General features: G+C 35.4%; 1 protein-coding gene across 6 annotated transcripts in view; it reads left to right on the top strand.

Annotated features, from left to right (window-relative positions):
* The window catches only part of KIF20B (kinesin family member 20B), a 75,222-nt gene that overhangs the window by 29,824 nt on the left and 18,066 nt on the right, over positions 1-27,332 (top strand). For all 6 annotated transcript variants that reach the window (XM_079900543.1, XM_079900541.1, XM_079900544.1 and 3 more), the window contains 6 exons: positions 1,896-2,049; positions 11,164-12,394; positions 12,737-12,875; positions 18,765-18,884; positions 21,216-21,276; positions 26,999-27,124. In XM_079900543.1, coding sequence (XP_079756669.1) covers positions 1,896-2,049; positions 11,164-12,394; positions 12,737-12,875; positions 18,765-18,884; positions 21,216-21,276; positions 26,999-27,124 — 1,831 coding nt within the window. The remainder of the gene's footprint in view (positions 1-1,895; positions 2,050-11,163; positions 12,395-12,736; positions 12,876-18,764; positions 18,885-21,215; positions 21,277-26,998; positions 27,125-27,332) is intronic.

The following is a 27,332-nucleotide window of genomic DNA, read 5'->3' as shown; positions in this document are numbered from 1 at the left end:
TCTCAGAACAATCTTATGATGTAGATACTGTTATTTTTTATTTTTATGGAGGTGTCAAATAACTTGCCTAGGGTTAAGAGAACTTAACCTCATGGTGTTGATTAACTGTTGATCTAGGGTCACTGTTCCAAAGGTTGTTTTGAAAGCAGACTCTTAATGATTAAAAGTTTGTTTTGCATGGTTCTTTAGCATCCTTCCTACCAAGCATACCCTAGGCAGAAAACATTCCTTTGAATAACTGAGATTTGTGGAGGATGGATTTTCTTGGTGAAGATTGTATAATTTGAAGGAGGAAAAAAATGACTAGGTGATTATGATAAGTCTGAGAGTGGAAGAGGAGACAACTTGAAATTGTCATGGTCTGTTTGAAAACTCAAAGTTTGTCAGAGGTCTGATCCCTCTACCCCAGGATTTTGTCATTTATCAGCGACACCAAGGGACTAATTGTGAAAAAGCATGTAGGTTGTTCTTCATGATATCCTTTGTTTAGGGATATCTAAAAGGACTTTGCTTTTTTTTTTTTTTGTAATAATGCATTACTTTTTGACTTAAAGTCATTTTATCTATGTCTCTTAAGAACATTTGCTGATTTTACGATGTAAAATGATGTTTTGTTTTCTCATATAGTTTTTTTTCCCCCCAAAAATGGATTGCTACCAGTATGTAGGGATTTAATTAATCTCTGCTTTTAAAAAAATCTCTGCCTTTACCATACTTTTAATTACTTTATAAACATACACTTAACTGCTAAGGTTTCACCCTTCCTCTTTCTGGGTACCTTTTCTTCTGCTGTCCTATTAGGGAGGCATAGTCTTTGCCTTAAAAAATAAAAATCTAAATGGCTTTTATCATCTAGATAAACTAGGAACTCATTTTTTTTTGGTTTTTTTTGTTTGTTTGTTTCCACCTGCAGAAGGATTCACATTTATTGGTTCAAATACAGTACCTAACATTTGCTAAACATGCATTTCACACTACTTGGTCACATCTCCACAGGTAGTCAATGCACAGAAGAGGGTCCATCCTTTGCCAGATGGTAGGGTGGGAGGTAGCAGAGGGACTGTGTAGCAGAGCTTGCCAGCTATCATTTGGTCATGAAAGGTGGATGGAGCCAGGTTGGTGGGCAGCCCTTGTCCAGCCCACTGGGGACAAGGGCCCAGAGACATCCTGTTTGCTCGACTCATATACAGGACCGTGGGTAGAGGTGGGCCTCGGGTAGGCAGCCCAGGGGTAGGCTCACGGATGCATGTTGCCACCGGGGCTCTGAAGGTGGTGTCATGGGAGGTGGTGCTAGGAGTTCACTTTTAAAGCAGTGTGTAGACTGTGTATCTTTGATATACATAAGCTAGAAGCTAAGGCTAGAACCTTTTCTGTGACTTGTGAACAAACTAACAAAGACATTGTTACTTTGAGAAGCTTTGGTTGTAAAACAATTGATGAGTTTCTCCAGTTACTCAAGATTACTCAAGATTTTAAGTAAAAGTACCTATAAGAAACAATTTTGTCATAGTGTTTTCATATTTTTCTTTTCAAAGCACATTTTGTTTATGACTTAGGGTAAGTGTTTTAGGGTTCTGTGGTTATCTGCAAATAAGTCTCTAACCCACCTGATTCCCTTAGAAAATCTAAAGATGAATTTGTTTTTAGTATCGGGGTGAAACTACACACTTAACAAGTTTTTTTTTGTCCTTAGTGAATGTACAAGTTAGTTAATATTGCTCACTTCCTAGAGCCATTGGTTATTTTAGGGTGAGATTTAAGAAATGACTTAGAAAATGTTTCAATAAACTTGAAAATAAAATTTTTATGATACAGTATTGAATCATAATTTATATAGTTCTTAAATGTATTATAGCTTTCTATATGTGAACTAATTTTAATTTATTTTACTTTAGGACAATGCTGGTACATCTACTTTAATAATAAACAATAAATTGGTTTGTAATGAGATGATTGAAATGTCTAAGGACAGCAAAACTAAAACCTATTCAGGAAGAAAAAGATTAAATGAAATTGAACTTCAACAAGATGAACCACCAGCAAAGAAAGGTACTCTTCAGCTGCTAGCAGGAGGCTTTTAAGAAAGCTGACTCCTAAACCAGGAAACAGAAGGGCTGTAAAGAGAAGGAAATTTACTTATCTAAGGAAAAAAAACTGAGAAAATATAAATGTCCCGAAGTTTTACACTAACATGTTATAAACTGTCTGGAGGATGGGTATATTTAAAGCTGCCTTTATTTTAATAAGTATGTTTTTAGATATTGTGCTTTTATCACTTTAACATGGCAATAATTCTTTTACTTCTGTGCCTGTAGTAGTTAAAAGTCATCACTTTCATCTTCATGATTAGAGTACATTTTCTGCCAAAATTTCTCCACATTGTTTCATTTGAAGAAAAAGCCATTTGACAGTAAGACTTTGAGCTAAACATTACTAAAGACAAATGTGGTCAAGTTTTGTTTTCTATGAAATTACTAAAAAAAAGTGGGCACATGCTTCTCTATACTATACACCCCTGGTTATATGGAAGAACATGGCAGCTTTCACCTTGTCTCTAAGCTATTCATTCTGTCTTTTGGAAAACTTTTACAGTCTGATACAGGGAGGGAGGCCTTTCTAAGAGAAGGTGCATTAGCTTTAGAAACCTAATTAGCAGAAAGAGAAAAACAAATCTCGTATATTAACGCATATATGCGGAATCTGAAAAAATTGCTAGAGACGATCTTATTTACAAAGCAGAAATAGAAACAGAGACGCAGAGAACAAACATATGGATACCAAGGGGGAAGGGGTGTGTGGGATGAATTGGGAGATTGGGATTGACATATATACACTACTGATACTATATATATAAAACACATAACTAATGAGAACCTACTGTATAGCACAGGGAACTCTACTCAGTGCTCTGTGGTGACCTAAATGAGAAGGAAATCCAAAAAAGAGGGGATATATGTATACATATAGCTGATTCACTTTGCTGTACAGTATAAACTAACACAATATTGTAAAGCAACTACACCCCAATAAAATTTTTTTAAAAGATGGATTTAGAATGTTATTAATATTTATGAGTAATAATATATTATGAATTATGAGCCAAAAAAACCCCAAAGAAACCTAATTAGCTGCTTCACCTTGAGAAAAATGGATAAATTAAGTCTTTCTTTGGTCATGAGTAAAATAAGTTAAATATACCTGCCTCCTGAGGTTGTTAAGAATAAAAACAATTGGGTAATACAACAATATAATAAACACCTCATAGAACCTCAGTAAAATTAATGTTTTCAAAAGTAGATAACTTAAAGGATAATATAGCACTAGATATATTAATCCAATAAAATGTGAGCTAATAGACTGAGACTAATATGCATGGTCACCTTCTGTTATCATTGAAGGAGTGGTACCTTAGCTACAGGGAGTATAGCCTTGTTATGATTTCCATAGCACTGTTCCTCTAGTTTTTCACCTTGATCGGTGCCACAGAGTAGTTGAGAATATAGGGTAGTTGAGAATGCAGGAACAGTAGATCACTAGGAAGTGGAAGTGAAAGTTGGCAGAAGCGAGTGATCTACGTGGTATGACTAATCCTAAGGGTAACCCATTCATGAAGAAGGTGATTGTATAATAACTCTAGTTGTTAGTGACAAATAATTTGGATATGGGTAGATTTAAGTAAGTTTAGGTAACATAAAGTATTTTTTTTCCTCCTTAAATTCGTAACCACTGTGGCTATTTCTCAATTATTTGTTGTTAGAGACTAAAGGGACTACATAAAGGATCATAAAATTGTAGCTATAGCCCCCCTTCTTCCCCTCTACCTGCTACTAAAAAATCTCCAGAACAAAATATGTGACTCCTATAAATACTAGGATAGGATTAGGGGGTTGATAGTTTTACTGAATGTATGTTTTCTGTTCTTAAAGGGAATGCAAAGCCATTTCCCTATGAAAGTGAATTTACTTGTTTGAGGTCCCTGTATCTGTACTTTGGGAAGCTGATAACCATGTAAACGGTTCAAGAAATAAGCCTTCAGAATAGTGATAAAGGAGACAAACCAGAGATATGCTACAATCTGCTTACCTGTAACTTTTCAACCAGAACTAATTTTTGTAGCAAAATATAGGTAAGCAGTATATGTATAGGTTGAATGTGATAGAAATATTGAATTAAAGTAATTATCTTTCTATTTATGTTTACTTTTTATGTTAACCTATATTAGGTTTATATACAGTAAAACCTATTTCATCTTTATTGCTAGACTAATGCTTTAATTTCTCACTGACAAGGCTGTTCTGAATATGTTCTATGAATCTTTTGATATAAAACATAAAAATTTCTGAAAGAATAATATGAATATCTGAACAAGAAAATCAGGTGCAAAACAAATTATCTGAAGTACCTTATGTAATTATCCTAGTTATTTTTTTAAAAATAAATTTATTTATTTATTTTTGGCTGCATTGGGTCTTTGTCGCTGTGCGCATGCTTTCTCTAGTTGTGGTGCGTGGGCTTCTCGTTGCGGTGGCTTCTCTTGTTGCGGAGCACAGGGTCTAGGCACGTAGGCTTCAGTAGTTGTGGCACACGGGCTTAATTGCTCCGCGGCATGTGGGATCTTCCTGGACCAGGGCTTGAACCTGTGTCTCCTGCATTGGCAGGCGGATTCTTAACCACTGCACCACCAGGGAAGTCCTATCCTAGTTATTGAAATATAGTAAAATTAAGAGAACAACATTACTTGATCACAAAAGCTTTATTGCACTTACTGTAATTCACTTCAGGGTTTAGGGACTATATCCATATAGTATGCATGACTCAAATCTCTTCTCAGGATATTCAGGATTTATTTGTGAGCTCTGAATTTCTGATTGTTGTCATTTTTAACTTGCTTAGATCCCATCTTTCTCTCCTGATAAAGGGTTCAGACATCTTTATAACTTGTCTTCTTAAAGGGCAAAAGGATTAGTCATTTCCACTGATGAAGTCATAGGTGAGAAAATTACATCATAAGTTCAGAATTACTTAAATGGAAAGTAGAACAGAGGTATGAATCAGTGGAAAAGCCAGTTATTCCACTTTGGGATGACTTGCCACAGCTTTGTAAGATGTTAGGAGACAGTCTGATAAAAATAATGCACTGGTTGAACATTATTTTTAAAAATTCATAAGAGTAAATGGGCAAGTTTGTTGTAACGTAAATAGGGGTAAATCTCTAAGTCTCCAGAGTAGATGGAATCCTTTGAATAAACTGAAGGAACTAAATTAGGAAAATGTAAGTACAAACATAGGAAAATCATCAAAAATAAACTCAACAGCTTTTCAGAAAGCAGGCTATAGAGCAGGGGTAATGCCATGTTTTTCCTGTCCTTTTTGAGGCAGAAGAGACAAGGTAAGTTATAGGTAGTAAAACCTTGTCCAATGAGCTTTTAAAGTTAGTCTGTTAAAGAGATCTTGGAATCCTGTTATGATATTACATAATTACTGCTGCCCAAGAGCATTTAAACAATCCGGTGAAGGAAAAGAATATGGATTGTATTTGAAAAATGGAAACTTACAAATAAAACTTGCTTTCACATGTACACTACTGAATGTAAAACTGGATAAATTCTTGGATGGAGTAGGGAGGTGAGATTTCCAAATTATATAGTGATTTTTGGGGTGAGGGGATACTCTCACTGGGGACATCAGTATCTTGAGAGGACTGGGATTTTTTTCTCAGCCTTATGGAGGTACAGTTGACCAATAATTTTGTAATATATTTAAAATGTTTAACATGATTTGATATACATTGTGAAAAGTTTCCCACCTTATCACCATTAATTAATACATCTGTCACCTCACTTATTCACCTATTTTCCCCCTCTTTTTTCTTTTTTGGTGAGAACAGTTAAGTTATACTCTCTAGGCAAATTTCAGTTATACAGTACAATGTTATCAATTATAGTCACTGTATTATACTTAGATCCTATGACCTTATTCATCTTAAACTGAAAAATTATACCCTTTTACAAGCCTCTCCCTATTTCCATCACCCCTCATCCCCTGACAACCACCGTTCTACTCTCTGTTTCTATGAGTTGGATCTTTTTTTCTCCTCGTATTGATACCATACAATATTTTTCTTTCTCTGTGTGGCTTATTTCACTTATTTCACATAATGCCCTCCAGGTTCATCCATGTCATTGCAAATGGCAGGATTTCCTTCTTATTTAGGCTGAATAATAATATTCCATTGTATACATATTTATTCCACATTTAAAAAAATCCATACGTCCATCCACGGACACTTAGGTTGTTTCCATGTCCTGGCTATTGTAAAAAATGTTGCAATGAACATAGAGCATGAACTTGCATGAACTTTGAGATAGTAATTTCATTTCCTTTGGATATATACTCAGAAGTGGGATTGTTAGCTCATAAGATAGTTCTATATTTAATTTTTTGAGGAACCTTTATACTGTTTTTCTAGTGGTTGTACTACTTTATATTCCCATCAACTGTGTGCAGATTCCCTTCTCCCCTCATCCTTGCCAGCATTTGTTATCTCTTTTTGATAATAGACAGCCTAACAAGTGTTAAGTGATATCTCACTGTAGTTTTGATTTGCATTTCCCTAATGATTAGTGATGTTGAACACCTTTTCCTGTACCTGTTGACTATTTGTATGTCTTCTTTGGAAAAGTGTCTGTTTAGTTCCTCTGCCCATTTTTAAATTGGATTGTTTGGTTTTTTGGCTGTTGAGTTGTATGAGTTCCCTATATATATACCCCTTGTCAGATAGACGGTTTGCAAATATTTTCTCCCATTCCACGGGTTGCCTTTTCATTTTGTTGACTGATTGATTTGCTGTGTAGAAGCTTTTTAGTTTGATATAGTTTCACTTATTTATTTTTTGCTTTTGATGCTCAAGCTTTTGGTGTAATATCTAAAACCTGTTGCATAGTCCAGTGTCAAGGAGCTTTTACCCTATGTTTTCTTCTAGGAGTTTTATGGTTTCAGGTGCTATGTTTTAAGTCCTTCATCCATTTTGAGTTAATTTTTATAAGTGGAGTAAGATAGGAGTTCAATTTCATTCTTTTGCATGTGGATATCCAGTTTTCCCAACACAATATTGAAGAGACTGTCCTTTTCCATTGAGTATTCTTGGCTTTCTTGTTAAATAAGTTGGGCATATGTGTGTGGGTTTAATTTTGGGCTTTTGAAACTATTTCATTGGTCTATGAATCTGGTTTTATGCCAGTACCATACTGTTTTGATTACTGTAGCTTTATAGTATAGTTGAAATTAGAAAGTGTAATGCCTCCAACCTTGTTCTTTCTCAAGATTGCTTTTGCTATTCGGGTCTTTTGTGGTTCCATGTGAATTTTTAGATTGCTGTTCTATTTCTGTGAAAAATGCCATTGGAAATTTGATAGGTATTGAATTGAACTTGTAGATTACTTTGGGTAATATGGACATTTTAACAATATTAATTCTTCTAATCCATGAACATGGAATATCTTTCCTTATTTTGTATGTCTTTTTTCATTCTCTTTCACCAGTGTTTTATAGTTTTCAGTGTAGAGGTTTTCACCACCTTGGTTAAAGTTATTCCTAAATATTTTATTCTTTTTTATGCTATTGTAAATAGGTTTTCTTTTCTTATTTTCTCTTTCTGATAGTTTGTTATTAGTGTACAGTTTTTTGTTTTGTATAGTGTTTCTTGTATATTGATTTTGTATCTTCCAACTTTAGTGAATTTCTGTATTCTAAAGGTTTTCTGGTGGAGTCTTTAGGATTTTCTATAATATAAAATTCTGTCATCTGTAAACAGACAGTTTTACTTCTTCCTTGCCAATCTGGATACAGTTTGTTTCTTTTTCTTGCCTGATTCTGTGGCTCAGATTTCCAGTACTAATGTTAAATAGAAATGGTGAGAGTGGACGTACTTGTTTTGTTCTTGATCTTAGAGGAAAAGCTTTCAGGTTTTCATGGTTGAGGATGACATTAGCTGTGGGTTTGTCATATATGGCTTTCATTATGTTGAGGTATGTTCCCTCTCCAGTCTGTTGAGAGTTTTTATCATGAAGGATGTTGAATTTTGTTAAATACTCTTTCTGCAGCTAGTGAAGTGATCATATGATTTTTATTCTTCATTTTATTAATAGAGTATATCACATTTACTGATTTGCATATATTGAACTATCCTTGCATCTCTGGGATAAATCCCCCTTGATCATGATGTATGATCCTTTTAATGTGCTGTTGAATTCGATTTGCTGATATTTTGTTGAGGATGTTTCCATCTATGTTCATCAGTGATATTGACCTGTAATTTTCTTTTTTCTAGTGTCCTTGTCTAACTTTTTTATTTGGGTAATACTGGGAGAGAGCTGTGATTTTAATTTATCAAATGGGTTCATACGATTAAAAATCTTGTACAGTCACTTAAGTTTTTTCCCCCGCATTATATAATAGTATCTGAAAGACCTTTCATAAATGCTTGTGCTTTTTCTTTATTTTTCTCACAATGTCAACTGTGATTAGCATATAGGAAGATAGAAACCTATTTGTATGTAGGATAGTAGATTTAATTTTAAATATCTTTTCATGATCTTGAAAATGCCTTCTTAATTGAACAGATTCGTTACATAGGGTACTATTATCTCTCATCTAGGCTGCATGAGAGCCTCCACAGACAGGAGGAAAAACTTAAGGGCTTGTATGTCATTACTATGTGATATTTGACATTTATCTCTTATGGAACAGTTACATGTAGGGCTGCCATATAGGGGCTTAGTAATGAAGCAAACTGATATGTTTAGATCCCAAATGTTATTACACGGGTGACTATCAAGGTCTTCCAGAAATTTAGAAAAATAGATTCCTGGAGTAGTGTGCGTGTACCCTCAAAGTGTTTGCGTGTACAATACATTCCAGATTTATCAAGTCAGTATGTTTGGTATTTGTTCTCAGGAATCTATATTATAAGCTCTTTTGCCAATTCTCTAAAACTAGAGAACCACTGTTATAAAAAAGGTGCTGTAAAGAGAACAGCTTAAAATTTAAAACAAAATTGCACTAAAGTAACCAAGTTAATATAACTGAGGCATGTTAGATTATAAATTTGCACATATCTAGAACCAGAATAGTTTACTGATGACAAAAGTTATGTTTTTCTGATATAATGATACGTCTTAGAGATAGAAAAGGAGAACATAAGCTATGTAGCTAAATTTCAGAAATAATTCATTTACGGGGATCTCCATGGTGGTCCAGTGGGTAAGACTGCAGTCCCAATGCAGGGGGCCTGGGTTCAATCCCTGGTCAGTGAACTAGATCCTGCATGCATGCTGCAACTAAGAAGCCCCACATGCCGCAACTAAGAAGCCTGCATGCTGCAAATAAGACCTGGCACAGCCAAAACAAATAAATAAATATTTTTAAAAGTTCATTTAGGATTATTGTTCATGTATATAAAGATGCATTAGACACAGAGAGTCTGCTGTCAGGAAGTTTGGAATCTAGTAAATGAGAGTGACAAGTAAACATATTATTTCAGTATAATCTAATGTGCTCAGATGCATAGTATAATATGGTGGCACACACTAAAAAGAAAACTATAAAATACACTTTTTAAAGATTCATTGGACAGTTACCAACTGAAAGTAACAGGTTTCTTAGTGAGGAGAATTTCAATCCATCTCTCCCTTATAACTGTCTTCTGCTCTTATGGATTTCATATTATATCTGAGGCCTTTAAGCATGAGGAATTCGATTCTCAACATGCTTAGTGAGACTACCAAATAAAAATATAGGTAAAATTGACAGATAAGTGGCCAGTGGGGGAGTGAGTGAAGGTCAAAGGACATGTTGAGTTGATTATATCAGTACAGTTATTGTGTAGAAAATTCATAAAAATTGTATTAGAGTTGTGTATATAAAGTTCACACATATAAACATCAAACCTTGAAGTGAAATAGAACAGGAAAAAAATTTAAAAACCAAAGCATCAGATTCTTATATGTTTTGAAGTAATTTTCCTAGGATATGAGACACTCATCAGATCAGTTATTTTATCAATGGACATTGTATGAGACATAAAAAGATAAATTTGTGTATCTGGAGAATTGAGAATTATGTTTCAAGAGTTAATCATGTATTCTGTGAGAAAAATTTGAACATAGTTTATACTGGACAGTTGTGTGAGATGAGTTAATTTGTCAAATATTAAGAATTAAGTTTTAGCTAATAGTGCATCTTCTCTGGACATAGTTTAATCTATACCAACTATGTTCTTGTACTTATATAACATTTACAGAATGCTTTAACATACATTATATATTAACTCATTTGGCCCTCTTAACACTATCCTGTAGTAAGTAGGACAGGTAGAAATATCCTTATTTTAGAAATGTAGATATTAAGCCTGGAAAAGACAAACTTTTATTTATTTTTAATTAGCTGAACTCTTCTGTACAGATTTTCAGTTTCTAATAATATCTAACTATATCCCAAGCACAGTGTTCTAAGCTCATTGATTATCTTGATCTTCACAGTAACTCTGAGATAGGTGGTATTATTGCTATTATTTTCCATTTTCCATTTGAGGAAGCAGCCATGGGGTCAAGCAGTTTATTGACAGTTATGCAGCTAGTGAAGGGTAGGGCTACATTAGACTTGGCATAAATTTAACCATTTTTCTCCTAATTTTACCTGTGAAAGTATCAGGTACTCAGTTTGCAAATCACTAATTTAGTAGATCTACAGTATAATTGTACTTTAAGACTGTTCTTTAGTCTGCCTTAGGGTATAATTCCCTACCTTCTATCTCATAGTAATAATAAGGATTTGTAGTAGACAATTTAAATAACATAAAAGCTATAAAAAGAAAGTAGAAGTAACTAGTAATCCCACTCAGAAGTAGTTACCAGGATTTTCTTGCACATCCTTTGCTAACTTTTTCTGCTGTGACTTAATGGAACTACAATTTTTACGTAAATTGGTGTATGCTATGTATGTTTTGCAACCTGATTTTTCTTTTTTACTCAATAGCTTATTTCTGTTTTTCATTAAAAGCGTGCTTTCATATGTTTCCTATGTTTGAATATTGGCTTATATGGTAACTTTTTGATTTTTATTAAGGTTTGCTAGATTAATAATAATTTTTTTTTATTTTTAAAGGACCTACACATGTTAGTCCAGCCATCACTGAAAACCAAAAGAAAAGTGAAGAAATGCAAGAGAGCATTTCAGAAGATGAGGAAAACATTAGAGTTTTACAAGAAAATAATGAAGAGCTGAAAACACGTTTACTCATTGTTGAGAATGAACTTAAAAATGAAAAGGAAGAAAAAGCAGAATTAAATAAACAGATTGTCAGTTTGCAGCAGGAACTCTCTTCTTCTGAAAAAAAGAGTTGTAGTTTTAGTGTAGAGGTCCAACAAATTCAGTCGAATTATGACAATGCGATTTCTGAATTACATGTGCAGAGAGGTATAAATCAAGAACAGGAGGAGAGGATCATGAAATTGTCAAAGGAGATAGAAACTGCTAGAAGAAACATCACAAATAATGTTTCACAAATAAAATTAATGCAAGCAAAAATAGATGAATTGCGTACACTTGATTCAGTTTCTGAGATCTCAGACATAGATTTACTCAATCTCAGGGATCTGTCACATGGTTCTCAAGAGGATAATTTGCCAAATACACAGTTACATCTTTTGGATAATGATTATTTGATAAGTAAGCAAGTTAAAGAAAATGGTATTCAAGAACTTGGTAGGGAAAGGTCTTTCCACTCTACTGTTGAAGCCATTTGGGAAGAATGTAAGGAGATTGTAAAGAGTTCCTCCAAAAAAAGACATCAGATCCAGGAACTGGAAGAACAAATTGAAAAATTACAGGCAGAAGTAAAAGACTGTAAAGATGCAAACAATAGACTAAAAACGGAGGAGAGGGAGAATAAAGATCTACTAAAAGAAAAAGAAAGTCTTATACAGCAGCTGAAGGAAGAATTGCGAGAAAAAACTGTTGGTCTTGATATTCAAGTACAGCATGTAGTTGAAGGAAAGAGAGCACTTTCAGAACTTACTCAAGATGTTACTTGCTATAAGGTGAAAATAAAGGAACTTGAAGCAATGTTAGAAACTCAGAAAGATGAATGTAGCCGTTCAGCCAAGTTAGAACAAGAAATTATGGAAAAGGAATCTATCATTTTAAAGCAAGAAAGAAATCTGAAGGAATTTCAAGCAAATCTTCAAGATTCTATCAAAAACGCCAAAGATTTAAGTGAAAGGGAAGTCAAATTGAAAGAAGAAATCACAAAATTAACAAACAATTTGCAAGATGCAAAGCATTCACTTCAATTAAAGGAAGAAGAAAAAGAAACAAACTGGCAAGAAACAGAAAAGTAAGCTAAAAGTTATTAAAATGTTTGAAAATATGGAAAGCATTTATTCACTTTTCTGTGTAGCTTTTAAAGAATCTGGGTGGGCATATCTTAATCTGGTTAAGTATAACATGTATGATGACTGAAGAGCTTCAATTTTGTTTATATAAACCTTTGGAACCAAAAGTTATATGCAAAGATCTGTTTATAAAATCTCCTGAAATCCTCCTTGAAAGATTTCTTCATGGTTTGGACATTCCAAATTTGTGAAAAGATCTAATTTTGTATATTATTAGTAGCTCATGCATATGATTCTAAGTGATTAGTGATATGTCACTATAGATAAGTGATTTTTTTTTTTAGGTTGAAAGAGGAGCTCTCTGCAAGTGCTGCTCTTAGCCAGAATCTGAAAGCAGATCTTCAGAAGAAGGAAGAAGACTATGCTGAGCTGAAAGAGAAACTGGCAGATGCCAAAAAGCAGATTGAGCAAGTACAGAAAGAGGTAGGTTATTTGAAAAAGTGTGTGGCCAATTTAAATGATAAAGATTGTTTCCCTTATATATCAAGTTTAGACACTAAGTTTAGTATTGACCAGAACATTTGTCAACTCCATAATTTTTCTTAAATGGTGAGAAAAGTTATTTCACAAAAGAAAATTTAGTCAGATTAAACAAACTGAAGGATGTCTAATATTAACAAAAATATGTGCCTTAGGTAAGATTAGAACGTTTTTTTTTTTCTTTTAAGGGCTGCTAAGTTCAAGTCCCCCCAGAAAAGTAAATAGCAAACTTTTGTTTGCAGATAGTATTTAGGAGAGTATGTAGTGCAATTGTAACAAGTTTTTATTATAATTTGATTTAAAAATAGGAAATATAATCACATGATTCCAAATTTAAAATATATGAAAATATGTGTAGTGAGGGAAAAAATGGCCTCCCAGCCATCAAGTTTCCCTCCAAGGTGTCAGATGTTACCAACTATTTTTTTTCTCTTCACTTCTCCCTCCTCCCTCTGTTTTTCCTTCCTTCTCTTCCTATAAAAAATGGAAACATCCTATAAACACTATGTGAACCTTGGTTTTCTTCTCTCAATATTTCCATCTCAGGATATAAAGAGTCTCCAAATGAGCTTTTTTTCTTTTTTATGACTGAACATTTATTTACCATTAATCAGCCCCGTATTGTTGGACAATTAAGGTAATTTCCAGTCTTCAGTTAATCATGCAGTGATGCCATTTTGAACATTTGCAAGTCTTCCTCTGGTATAAATTGCTAAAAGTGGAATTTATGGGTCACCAGTTTGTACATTTGTAATTTTGATATTTATTATGCTTTTTAGAGATTATGCTAGTTTACTCACCAGAACTAATGTATGAGAACAAGAGAGTATTTTTATCTATACTCTTATCCACAAAGTAGTATTTTATCTTTTTTTTGTTGTTTGTTTTTTTGTGGTACGCGGGCCTCTCACCGCCGCGGCCTCTCCCGTCGCGGAGCACAGGCTCTGGACGCGCAGGCTCAGCGGCCATGGCGCACGGGCCCAGCCGCTCCGCGGCACGTGGGATCTTCCCGGACCGGGGCACGAACCCGTGTTCCCTGCATCAGCAGGCGGACTCTCAAGCACTGCACCACCAGGGAAGCCCCTATCATTTTTTTTTTTTTTTGATATTTGCTAATTTGACATGTAAATCGTGTATCTCAACTATAATTCTAACTTGCATATCTCTAATTATGAGTGAACATTTTTTGGTTTAAAATTCATTTGTATTTTTTTTTCCTGTGGTCTGTATATTCATATTCTTTGTATTTTAGTTTGGGTTATTGTTTTTCTTTTTATTATTGCTTTGTGGGAGCTTGTTACATACTTAGGAAATTAACTTTTTTTTTTTTTAATTTAAGGGTGATTTATTTTACTTAAGGGTGGCAGTGGGAATAGTCATAGATTTCTAATACAAACCAAATACAAAAATCAAACAACCATAAGCATAATGAAAATCTAAATATGAAAAGCTAATCTTTTAGGAGAAAAATAAGGAGACTATCTTTTTGTTTGTTTGTTTGTTTTTTGCCAGTGGTAATGGATATGTAAGGATATTGACAACAACATTGGAATAGCAGAGGAATTGAAAATGCTATACATTGATCAATGGGAAACTAGCTAAATTAATTATATTGCATATACACAATAAAATACCATGAAGAAAGCAAACACATATATAGTCTTTGGTTGAACCATAGACCATTCTAAGTGCTCTACATTACATATACTATCTCACATAATTTCCCAACAATACTACTACTATCCTATTTTACATATGAGACAAGAAGTTAAGTAACATGCCCAAGATGACACATATATATATATTTTTTTTTCTACGTCATAATATTGACATTCAGTCCAGTAATCCTCCACTGTAGCAGCTCCTTTACTTTGCAGTGAAAATTGATTTGTATATTTTCTGGAAATTAACTTTTGAAGGATATTAGTTATAGATATCCCCCTATCTCTCCCCCACATTGCCGTTTTTCTTCATTTTGATTATGTTCTTTTTTTTGCCTTGGAGCAACTTATTTTTCTTTTATGACTGTTGGATTTTGAATCATAATTAGACTTTTTTAAAAAGCTGAAGTAATTTTAAATATTTTTCATTACCTTGAGTTAGTTACAAAAGAATACTTAAATGTGTAAGGTCTGAAGAATATTGATACAACAAATGCTTGTGGGTCTCATCGATTTTCTGTTTCCTACCCCCACTGAGGTTACCGTAATGAATGTTTTGTGTTTATCTTTTTTTAATCTTTTAAAAATATAAGTTAAATCATATTTGTTTTTTTATCTCTAAACATTATGTCGTGTTCTGAGCATTTTCACATCATATTCCTGACATTTATGTATGGTTATAATTAATCACTTTCACTGCTGTGTAATACTCCATGTGTGACTATACAGTTTAGTTATCTATTCTATAGTTATCTATTCTATTGTATTTAGTTATACAATTTTTGATTAATGGAAGAAAAATCCAAAAAATACCACCATAGATAAAATGCAAAAATATATGTTGTTTCTGATAATTATACACAGAAAGTTTCCAGGCCACACAACAAGTATTTCAAAGTGGACTAGATTAGAAATGTAAGACAGTAAAAACGACCTAAACTGTAACTAGGCATCGGAAAATGTTTAGTCAGATCAGCAAGTTAAAAATCATAATTTGGAAAAGCACTTGTTTGTCATTCAGAAGCCTGAATTGTTTGCTTTCTAGGAATGAAATTTTGGCCAGGGCAGCCTTTGCTTCTCCCTTCATTGGATATAAATTACCTACCTTTGGATCTAGTGTAGATTCTGAACTTGTAAAATAAATTTCGAACGACATTTCGGTTTTAACACCTCAGGATCAAGACTAGAGTTTCTATAGGTGGTAGACAGGCTTGAAAGCTTTATAAATTCTGGGCAAATGACAGGTAAATGGATTAAATTACTCCAAAATATAAACTGCAGTCCTAGCCCTATGCACCTTATTGCCTTTTGTTAGGTTCCTTTCACTTAGCTAAGTAGTCCAGAGGGAACTTTGGATTTACATTCCTATTATCAGTCCACATATTGTTCATAGTATCCTCAACAAAACAAATAAGGAAATAACCATTAGGCTGTATTTAAGCCTTCATACATTTTCCTCATTTCTATCAAATGTAATGTATGAGCAAGGCCTGTGTAGTTTGATTTTGAATTACTGATTGTGAGATCTGGTCTGCCTCTCTTGACTTTACTACAGGATAGGCTAGAACACCATTCCTTTGTCTTTTCTGATCTATTTAAAAAAAATTTTTTTTTTTTTTGGCTGTGTTGGGTCTTCATTGCTGCACACGGGCTTTCTCTCTAGTTGTGGTGAGCGGGGGCTACTGTTCGTTGCGGTACGTGGGCTTCTCATTGCAGTGGCTTCTCTTGTTGCAGAGCTCGGGCTCTAGGCACGCGGGCTCAGTAGTTGTGGCTCACGGGCTCTAGAGCACAGGCTCAGTAGTTGTGGCACACGGGCTTAGTTGTTCTGCAGCATGTGGGATCTTCCCGGACCAGGGATCGAACCCATGTCCCCTGCATTGGCAGGCTTATTCTTAACCACTGCACCACCAGGGACGTCCTCTTAAAATGTTTTTTTGTTTTAGATTGTTGTAATATAGGTTGTTTATTTCTGTTAAGTGATATCCTGGCTGAAGATTCTTGGAGTATAGAAACTTCCTGGTTTAAGATACTATTTCTGAATACCATGATGATCAGTAAGCATTATCAAACATGGTATAATTGACTTGTGTTCATATGGAGCTAGTTACTCAGTTCTTTAAAAATGGCTTCTTTTTCCAATTAAAAACTTCATTATAATACATTATTAGGAAATTTTTTTAAAATTAATTTATGTATTTTTGGCTACGTTGGGTCTTCCTTGCTGCACGCAGGCTTTCTCTAGTTGTGGCGAGCAGGGGCTACTCTCTGTTGCAGTGCACGGGCTTCTCATTGCGGTGGCTTCTCTTGTTGCAGAGCATGGGCTCTAGGCACGCAGGCTTCAGGAGCTGTGGCTCACGGGCTCAGGAGTCATGGCTCGCGGGCTCTAGAGCGCAAAGTGGCACATGGGCTTAGTTGCTCCACGGCATGTGGGATCTTCCTGGACCAGGGCTCGAACCTGTGTCCCCTGCATTGGCAGGCGGCTTCTTAACCACTGAACCACCAGGGAAGCCCAGGAAATATTTTTTAAGAAATGAAGGTAAAAGTGAAAGTCTTCTCCCCAGTCTCATTTCTCTCTTCTTAAATATGACCACTCTTGACAGTCAATCCTTCTGTGTTCTTTTAGATCTTTTTATATGCATTTTACATAATAAATATATGTAAATAGTGCTTGTATGGTTTTATTTTTATAAATGGGATCAACTATATATAAATAATTGCTTTAAAAATATATTATAATTTTAAGATTTTTTATAGCAGAATTTAGGTATCTCTTTTTAAGTAATGTTTTATTGTATAGATGACTATTTAACATTCCTCTAAGAGTGGGTATTAATAGTGTTTTCTGTTTTTCAAAATAAACAATGTATGATGTCAATGCTAATAATAATAGGAGCTTAGTCTGGATTGGTTGTTCTGAGTTTACATGTATCATCTCATTTAATTTTCACACAAATATTAGGGATAGGCATTTTTTTATCTTCCATTTTATGACTAAGGAAGTAGGCATTGAGAGAGAACTTGTCCAAGTTCACTTGGACAATGTTAATGTTAGAGCCAGTAAATGTTAGAGCCAGTAAATGTTAGAGCCAGTAAATGTTAGAGCCAGTTTGGAAACTGAAGCAGTCCTTATGTGCATCTTGGTGCAACACGTAGTTTCTGTACTTTATTGGCAGACAGTTTATATCTGTAAAATTGATGAAGATGGTGTTTATTACTGGAAGTCCCATATTTTTGAACAAAATAAGCCAATAAAAATAAATATTATTAATGTATGATTATAAAAGGAATATATATTTATTGTAGTAAATTTGGAATATACAAAAAGCCTAAAAAGAAGTGTAAAAATCACCTGAAACCAAACCCCTCAGAACTACTATTATTTTATTATTATTTATTTTTATTATTTTATTGTAAAAAGCTTGGAGATACCATGCTTTTTATGAAGGGGAACTTTGTTCAATTAACTTCCTTCAGTTTTTGAGATCTCTAGGATTGGTATCATGGAAATTGGACTAAAGGTGTACATAGATTACCTGCTATCTCTCCTCCCGTCCCCTTCCCTTTTCCCTCCTCTCTCCTCCTCTCCTCTAAGATTTGCATACTAATTCATAGTGCTTTTTTATTTCTTTAATAGGTTTATAGAATTAAATTACCAGTAATACCAAAAATCAATTGACCTTCACTTGCATGGGTACCTTTTGATCTTGTAATTGTTCCATTTTCATTCTCTATGTGCCATTATTAGCTTTTGAAGTATTTCTTATATTACTGGATCACATTACTTAATAGATCTTGGAAATCTGAGCCAGTGTTTTTCCCCTAGAGTATCTCTATTGATTTTTCCATGATAATGATTTTGCTGTTGCATGCAAGAGTCTATGTTGTTTCTTTTTTGAGAGCACTTACAGGGTTTGAGAGTCTTAAAATATTGTAAAAAGCAAATGGCCTCTTCATATGTATCTCCCTTGGAGTATCAGGAAATTTTCTGATAATCTGAAGCCATATCATCAAGAAATTTTCTGATAATTTGAAGCCATATCAGGTATGTTAGAATCTGTAATTTTTCTCATGTGATTTAAAGGACATGAATCTTTGAACGAGTGGCCATGAATCTTAAACAAAAAGCAATTAGTATTTCTAGAAATATTTAATTTGATTTATTACTTTGTAGGTATCTGTAATGCGTGATGAGGAGAAATTGTTGAGGATTAAAATTAATGAACTGGAGAAAAAGAAAAACCAGTGTTCTCAGGAAATAGATATGAAACAGCGAACCATTCAGCAACTTAAGGTAACAGTTTTGTTTTTAAAGGTGATTTTAGTAGATTCTGTTGGTATATTTTAGTGTTTAATTAAATGTATCAGTTCTTTTTTTTTTTTTTATGTAAGAAATGGATAGTTTTATTTGAGCCAATCTGAGGATTATAACCTGGGAGACAGTCTTTCAGAAAGCTCTTAAGACTGTTCTACCCATTAGAGGTCAAAGCAGGGTTTACATACCTTTTGAGACAAAGGGTTATACATCAAATGGTATATTGTTGACAGTTTACACAATCCAGATCTGCAGTACAAAGGGAGTAGTGGGTAGTCATGGCCCCTTTCACCATAAGCAGGAAGGTTATCTCCTAAAGCATTATCTTGCTGGCACCAGGAGAAAATAGCTCTTTACAATCCAGCAGGCATTCCTGTGTCTTCTAAGGAAGGGTTAATGCAGATGCATAATGCACACTAAAGTGGGGTAGGGGGTGGGCACAGACAGAACTTTATATTTGAAAAAAAAATTTTTCTTTTTTTCCTTATCCTGCCTTAAAAATGTTTTGTTTTGTCACAACTTAGTGAGAACTCTCAGGTGGTAAACCCAGCCCAGTTGTCTGGTCAGGGTGCGCAGCACTGCTGGGGTTGCAGCAGAGGTGCGTTTGCATTTGCGGTCAGGGAAGGGTCCTGGAGCCCCAGCTCTGCCAGGGTCAGGGTTAGCTGGGGAGCCCTGCCCGCAGTGCCCGAGTTCGAGGCCTCCCCACCCACCCTGGATTTCGGTATCCTGGGCACCATCTGGACAGCAGGTGGCTGCAAAGTGTGGGCTGCGGCTCCCAAGCACCACACCCTCTCCTCGGTGGAGCCAACTCCGCAAACCCCTGCTTCTGGGTCTCAGACCAACCCTTTCTCCATCTGTCACTGCAGTAGGACGTCCCAAGGTTTAGGGAGATTTCCAGTCCTTGGGAGCAGGGTTTCGGGGGGACCGTCTCCTAGTCTGCCTGCATGTTCCCCTACACCCACAGAACAAGAGTCATGGTGTTTTCAGGAGACTTTTTGGAAGCCTTTAGGAAAATAAGCTGTTAAAAAAATCCTAGGGACTTAAGGATCCAGTAAGATCCCACATGCTGTGGAGCAGCAGAGCCCGTGCTCCACAACAGGAGAAGCCACCGCAATGAGAAGCCCGCGCACCGCAAGGAAGAGTAGCCCCCCGCTCGCCACAACTAGAGAAAGCCTGCGCGCAGCAACGAAGACCCAATGCAACCAAAAATAAATAAATTTGTTAGTTAAAAAAAAAATCCTACTTTCAGGAAGACAATTATTTCACGATTCCAACACCTTAGGGGACTTTGGGGAACAGCTATGAGTACTTGGTGATAACAGATGATTTCAGTGTCAACCCAAAGGTATGGTGAGGTTTCAAAACAGATTGAAAACCTGTTACAGTGCACCCCTATGTAGCCAGACACCATCTATTGATAAGTTCTTTCCATCACTGCCCGAGCACCTCCGTGGTTCTCTGTCTGTTTCCGTCCCCTTCCTTCCACCTCCGTCGCTCTCCGTCTGTTTCCCTCCCCGTCTGTCCACCTCTGTCGTTCTTCGTCTTTTTCCGTCCCCGTCCGTCCCTCAGTCCACCTCCTTCGTTCTCCGTCTGTTTCCGTCTCTGTCCATCCACGTCCGTAGTTCTCCATTGTTTTCCTCCTTCATTCTTTGTCTCTTCACCGTCTTTCCATCTCCAGCTGATTTCATAATAGTATTCAGAGATTTCCAGGTTCTGTAATGATTATTCTAAAACTTATAAAATGAGAAGATATTGCTGAAGTTAGATGAAAGAAGGAGTGAAGGTTGGATTACCTGGCAGGTTAAAACTAGAATTGAAGGATTTCCAGTGCCCAGAAATTAACTTTGCGTCCTTTTCAAACCTCCCAGCTACTTTTTACTTGTATGGCATGTGGGGATTCTATTTTTTCTGCATTTTGAGATTACTGTTAAGGAATTTATTTATGGTTTTCTTTGTCCCTCCCACATTAAATACATAGTAAACTTTCATTTCTCTCTCTTTATGCTTTTTGTGTTGTGTAAGAGAACATACATGCTAGCTTGAAATGTTGAGTGAAGAAGAGGATTTGGCATTTTTGGGGTAGATTAAAGGTTTAAAGTTAGGGGGTTTTGTTTTGTTTTTTCTTATTACCACTCTCACCCTGCCCTTTTCTCTGAGGTGAAACAAACTTGGGAGCTGGAGACTATTAGTCAGCCTTCTAGGAGACAGATTTCAAACTTAATATTAAGCCCTGTTTTCAAGTCCCACTATTAAATAATGGGGTGTAGTTAAGTTACATTTGCATTTAATTCATATTCTTTTATTTTGCAGGAGCAGTTAAGTAATCAGAAAGTGGAAGAATCTATACAGCAGTATGAGAGAGTGTGCAAAGGTCAGAAACAAACCTCTACTTCCAGTACTAAAATGACTGCAAAATAAGTAGTTAAAATAACAACTGGTTTAATATTTTCCTTTGAAAATTGTAAAGTTAAAGAAGGGTAACATAAGATGTAACTTTATTAAAAGAGAAAAGCATTGATTCTAAAGAGTAACTTACCACCATAAAGTTTATCCTTGGAGAAGTAAAACATTAAGAAATATTCAGTCAGGGCTTCCCTGGTGGCGCAGTGGTTGAGAGTCTGCCTGCCGATGCAGGGGACACAGGTTTGTGCCCCGGTCTGGGAGGATCCCACCTGCCGCGGAGCGGCTGGGCCCTTGGGCCATGGCCGCTGAGCCTGCGCGTCCAGAGCCTGTGCTCCACAACGGGAGAGGCCACAACAGTGAGAGGCCTGCATACCGCAAAAAAAAAGAAATACTCAGTCAAAGCAACATTGATTTCTAGATAATGGCCAGTATTTTGTGAAAAATAAAATTAAAGTTATATAGGTCACAATGAATGGAATGGATTTCTAGTCAAAATAATATAAAGGTTATACTTCAAATAAAATATCTTTAAAATTAAAAAATATTTTAAAAATGTTTTTAAAAACTAATACTTTAGATTGAAATTGTATGTGCTAAATTTTTTTTATCAATTTGGATTGTTTTTTTATTTGAAATATTACAAAATTATCTTTGTAGATGATATGTACATATTTCTGTTCATAAAATTATGCAGATTCCTCTCCTTCCCATCAGTCACCCCTTAACTTCTTAGTTGTGTGAGTAGTAGAGCTGGGATTTGAACCCATGTCTGTTTCAGTCTTAAGTTCCAGACTGTCTTCACTAATTCATGCCATTTGTACTTGGCCAACTAAAGAGCAGGTGTAAGACAACAAGATTATTACTTATTTGGATGACTTGGACTTTTGTGGGGTTCACTTACATCAGTAACTTCGATGTGAAAATATATCTCTGCACACAGTCCTATTTTCTCCTACCTTTTTAGGCCACTGTCCTCTAATATCTCCTATTTCTGTAATCTTTTTGGAGTTTCCCTTTACTTTGGCTGCTTTGTCATTGTTGGTAGATGTGAATAGATACTCTGAAAAGCATTCTTTGGACCAGGATATAGTTTTTATCGTATTTTAATTTTTTCTTTCTTTGCCAGATATTGAGACGTGTGGCATAGGCCCATTTTGAGTACTTTTAATCTTCCATCTTCTCCATGCTCTTTAAACTTTCACCCAGATCACTTGTAACCTACATATTTTCAAATCTTTTAGCTTTTTGCAATCTTTCCTTTATTTTTTAATTATTTTGAATTATTGTCTATTCTCTTTCATTTTCATTTTTTAAGTAGTATTTATTGTGTATGAGCATATTTTTGCTAAACATAAAGGTAAGGCGTAGCTTGCCCCCTTTTGAAACTCTTACCTCGGCTTTTGTGATCTATTCTTAGGGTTACTGCCTTTCTCTCAGAATGAGCCTCAGCCACTTTGACAAATTTCCTGATTAAGCCATCATCATTTTTTTTCTTTGTATTTTCTCTCTTGAGAGTTCATTCACTCTTGTGATTTTAAGTATGTATGAGACATTCTCTGACAAAAAAAAAAAAAGTGCATTTTTAGCTCTTGAGGCTTTCCCTGGCTTCTACATTTCTATTTAAATACTGAATGCCATTCACTTAGCTATCTTATTAATTTTTTAAAATGGAGATATACATACCATAAAATTTACCCTTTAAAAGCGTACAGTATGGTGGATTTTAGTAAATTCACAAGCTCGTACAACCACTACCACTATCTAATTCCAGAACATTTTCATCACCCTAGAAAGAAACCCTGCACCCATTAGCAATCACTCCGCATTCACACTTCTGAGATAACCCCAATCTCTGCCTCTGTCTTAACATGGACATCTTCCCTCTGAATGTGTCTGTGTCTTCACTCTATCTGTCTCTGTCCAAATTTCCCTCTTATAAGGACACCAGTCATATTGGATTTAGGGCCTACTCTATCCAGTATGACCTTATTCTTAACTTGATTACATTTGCAAAGCCTCTGTTTCCAAGTAAGGTCATATTCACAGGGAGTAACAATCAACATATCTTCTAATCTACTCTCCAGTAATATGACCCCTTTTATTAACAAAAAATTTTTTTGGTTATTTCAGACATTATTTTTTGTTACAGACATTAACATGAATATATTTGTATAAAAGTCTTTGGGCACACATGTAAATATATTTGTATGGGAAATTCCTAGCAGTGTAATTGTTGGCCCACATGTTGTGTTTAAAATTTTGATGAATATTGCTGAACTGCTCCCCAAAGTCATTATACCAGTTTATATTTTCAATAATAGTGTATAGAGTGCCCATTTCCGCACATTTTTGCCAGTATTAGGTGTTATCACACTTTGAACTTACAGCCAGTGTGATAAGTGAAACAAGGTATCATCACATGGTCTCAATCTTTTGTACTTGTGTACGTCTGGTATACTGGTATTCTAAAGTACATTTGAACTATCACTGAGTATTTTTTTTTGTTTTTGGCCACGCCGGGCGGCTTGCGGGATCTTAGTTCCCCAACCAGGGATCGAACCTGGGGCCCTGGCAGTGAGAGTGCCGTGTCCTAACCACTGGACCGCCAGGGATTTCCCAGTCACTGAGTATTTCTAATGCAGAGTTTTACATGACATTTGTGTGTCATTTCTTTGTATAGCTTTCAGTGATCCTCTCCGCTGAATGTTAAACACTTGATTGCTTGTTCATTTGCCAGGCGTTTATTTAGCTATGATAGTTCATAGATATCTTTAGATAGCTTTGATGAGATATCTCATTCCTGTCTTCATATTGCTTTATTTTCTGTTTTATTTGTTGCATATTTCTGGATTCTTTCCTGAGATAAAATGTAAGTTATTGGAGGCAGTGACTGATTTAAGAATGCTCTTGTTTCTTTTACTGTTCCTACCTTTCAAATAATAGGTGGATAGCCACTAGCGAAGTTAACATTGGTGTCCTGGGGCCTTACTGATTGCTATCTAGATACTTCAACTCCTTCTTTTGAGCCCTCCAATTTAGAGCAATAGATAGGGTGTAAAAGGAACAGATTCTTTGAATAAAATTATAATTAATTGTATAATCTGAATATATTTGCAAATCATGCTTTTTGAAAGAAAAAGTTTTAGATAGAATACCAGTACTCCTTCAATCCTAAAGAGGAATTCTGTTTCATTAGCTCTCCTGGCAGCTTACATCACTGAACAGAAAGACTGAAAATTACTCGTTAAAATTTTTTCTCACTGTTTTAAGCTTACTTTATATTAAGCGTTTTTAAGGGAGCCATCTTTTGATATTTGTGTCATTTTTTTGTCACTTTTAGTGCCCTAGTTTGAGCCATGCATTTATAGATTCATCACCTCTGACATTCATAGCAATCTTGGTAAGAGGTGTCAGAAGTGAGCCCTGCTACTATGTGTCTATCACCAGAGACGATAAACCAATCTCTCCTCCTTATCTCTTTCTATCAGGCAGGATTAGAATAGAATTGTTTATAAGCCATTATTGTAGTCAGTTTTCAAGGGCCAGAAACAGTTTTGGTAAGGTTATAATAGTACAGTTATTCCTGATGAGTTGGTTTTAAGAACACTAGGAGTAAATATTTGGCTTTGAAAATTTTTCTAGAAAAAATAATTACTTGAGATTTAAATTTGGGATTGAGAATTTATTGTTTTTAGGAGGTAAAAGTTTTAGTTTTGGTTTGAGAATATTAACACTAGAAGTAAGTGTTTTGACAAATAATGTTTTTTCTAAATCCCAAGATCTGTGTTATTCGTGCGGGCACACCTCAGAGATGTTTCATGTTCGGTTCCGGACCACCACAATAAAGTGCAGGTCATAGTGAAATAAGTCGCACAATTTTTTTTTTGGTTTTCCAGTGCATAAAAGTTATGTTCACACTATATTGTGGTCTGTTAAGTGTGCAATAGTATTATGTCTAAAAAAACAGTGCTCATACCTAATGAAAACATACTTTATTGCTAAAAAATGCTAACCATCACCTGAGCCTTCAGGGAGTTGTAATCTTTTTGCTGGTGGAGGGAGGGCCTGGCCTCGATGCTGAAGGCTGCTGGCTGATCAGGGCGGTGGCGGCTGAAGGTTGGGGTGGCTGCGGCAGTTTCTTAAAGTAAGACAACGAGGAGATTTGCCGCATCAGTTGACTCTTCCTTTCGTGAACAGTTTCTCTGTAGCGTGCACTGCTTTATAGCATTTTACCCACAGTAGAATTTCTTTCAAAATTGGAGGCAGGCCTCTCAGACTCTGCCACTGCTTCATCAACTCAGTTTATGCTATATTCTGAATCCTTTGTTGTCATTTCAACAGTCTTCACCAGGAGTAGATTCCGTCTCAAGAAACCACTTTCCTTGTTCATCCATAAGAAGGAACTCGTCATCTGTTCAGGTTTTGTCATGAAGTTCCAGCAGTTCAGTCACATCTTCTGGATAACTTGCTGCAGCTTCTACATTAGCACTTGGCTGCTTCACCTTGCACTTTATGTTTTGAAGACAGCTTCTTTCCTTAAACCTCGTGAATTAACCTCTGCTAGCTTGAAACTTTTCTTCTGCAGCTTCCTTACCTCTCTCAGCCTTCGCAGAATTGGAGAGAATTAGGGCCTTGCTCTAGATTGGGCTGTGGCTTAAGGGGATGTTGTGGTTGGTTTTGATCTTCTCTCTAGACCACTGAAACTTTCTCCATATCAGCAATAAGTCTGTTTTGCTTTCTTATCATTTGAGTATTCACTAGAGTAGCACTTTAAAGTCTCTTCAGGAGCTTTACTTTGCATTCACAACTTGGCTGTTTGGTGCAAGAGGGCTAGCTTTTGGCCAGTGAGGCTTTTGACATGCCTTCCTTACTAAACTTAGCTTAATCCTTTCATTTCTAGCTTTTGATTTAAAGTGAGAGACATGTGACTCCTCCTTTCACTTGAATGCTTAGAGGTCACTGTAGTGTTACTAATTAGACTAATTTCAGTATTGTTGTATCTCAGGGAACAGGGAGGCCCGAGGAGAGGGAGAGACGGGGCACAGCTAGTCATTGGAGCAGTCACAGCACACACAGTGTTTATGGATTAAGCTTGCTGTCTTACATGGGTGTAGTTCATAGTGTCCCAAAACAATCACAGGAGTAACGTAAAGATCAGTGTCATAGATCGCTGTAACAAATACAACAATAATGAAACAGTTTGAATTATTGCAAGAATTACTAAAATGTGATACAGAGGCAGGAAGTGAGCAAATGCTGTTAGAAAATGGCACTGATAGACTTGCTTAATGCAGGGTTGCCACAAACCTTCAATTTGTAAAAAACACAGTATATGTGAAGCACAATAAAGCGAAGTACAGTAAAATAATAGTTTTTATTATTTTTATTAATAGTTTAATTATATTGAAAATTGTTAGTTTTATCTGAAAAGATTCCTTTTCCATCCATTTATTCTTGCATTCATCCAAGCATCCATCTGTACATCAGTTATTTAGTTGATCCTTCATATATGCCAGTACTGTTCTAGACATTGAAAATATAGCAGTGAACAGGACAAAGTTTCTATTTGGAACTCATATTCTATTATAGTTAATAAAAGTGTATTTTAATTTTAGAAGAACTCAAAGGAAAAATTGGATATCTAGATGTAGATGTTAGTAATTTCTAAAATGTTCTTTCCAAATTTTTAGATCTAAGCGTTAAAGAGAAAATAATTGAAGACATGCGAATGACCCTAGAAGAACAAGAACAAACTCAAGTAGAACAGGATCAAGTGCTTGAGGCTAAATTAAAGGAAACTGAAAGACTGGCCACAGGTGAAACAAGATTGCTTAAATATCTCAAAGCATACTTTCATTTTCTTTATTTTCCTAGATTTCTTTCCTTTTTAAACATAGTTTAGTGTTTATAATAATTCATAATGAAAAAGTATTTGGTGTGTTTTTGGAACATCCTGTCGCTTGTCGTTTTTCATTATGAAAATTGTTGTACCTAAGTCAGAGAAGGAATAAGGACACTTTCATA

This window comes from Stenella coeruleoalba (genome assembly GCF_951394435.1).
Source record: "Stenella coeruleoalba genome assembly, chromosome: 16".
Lineage (NCBI taxonomy): Eukaryota > Metazoa > Chordata > Mammalia > Artiodactyla > Delphinidae > Stenella > Stenella coeruleoalba.
The sequence above is the reverse complement of the archived record's forward strand: the minus strand, read 5'-3'. Positions and strand labels throughout refer to the sequence as shown.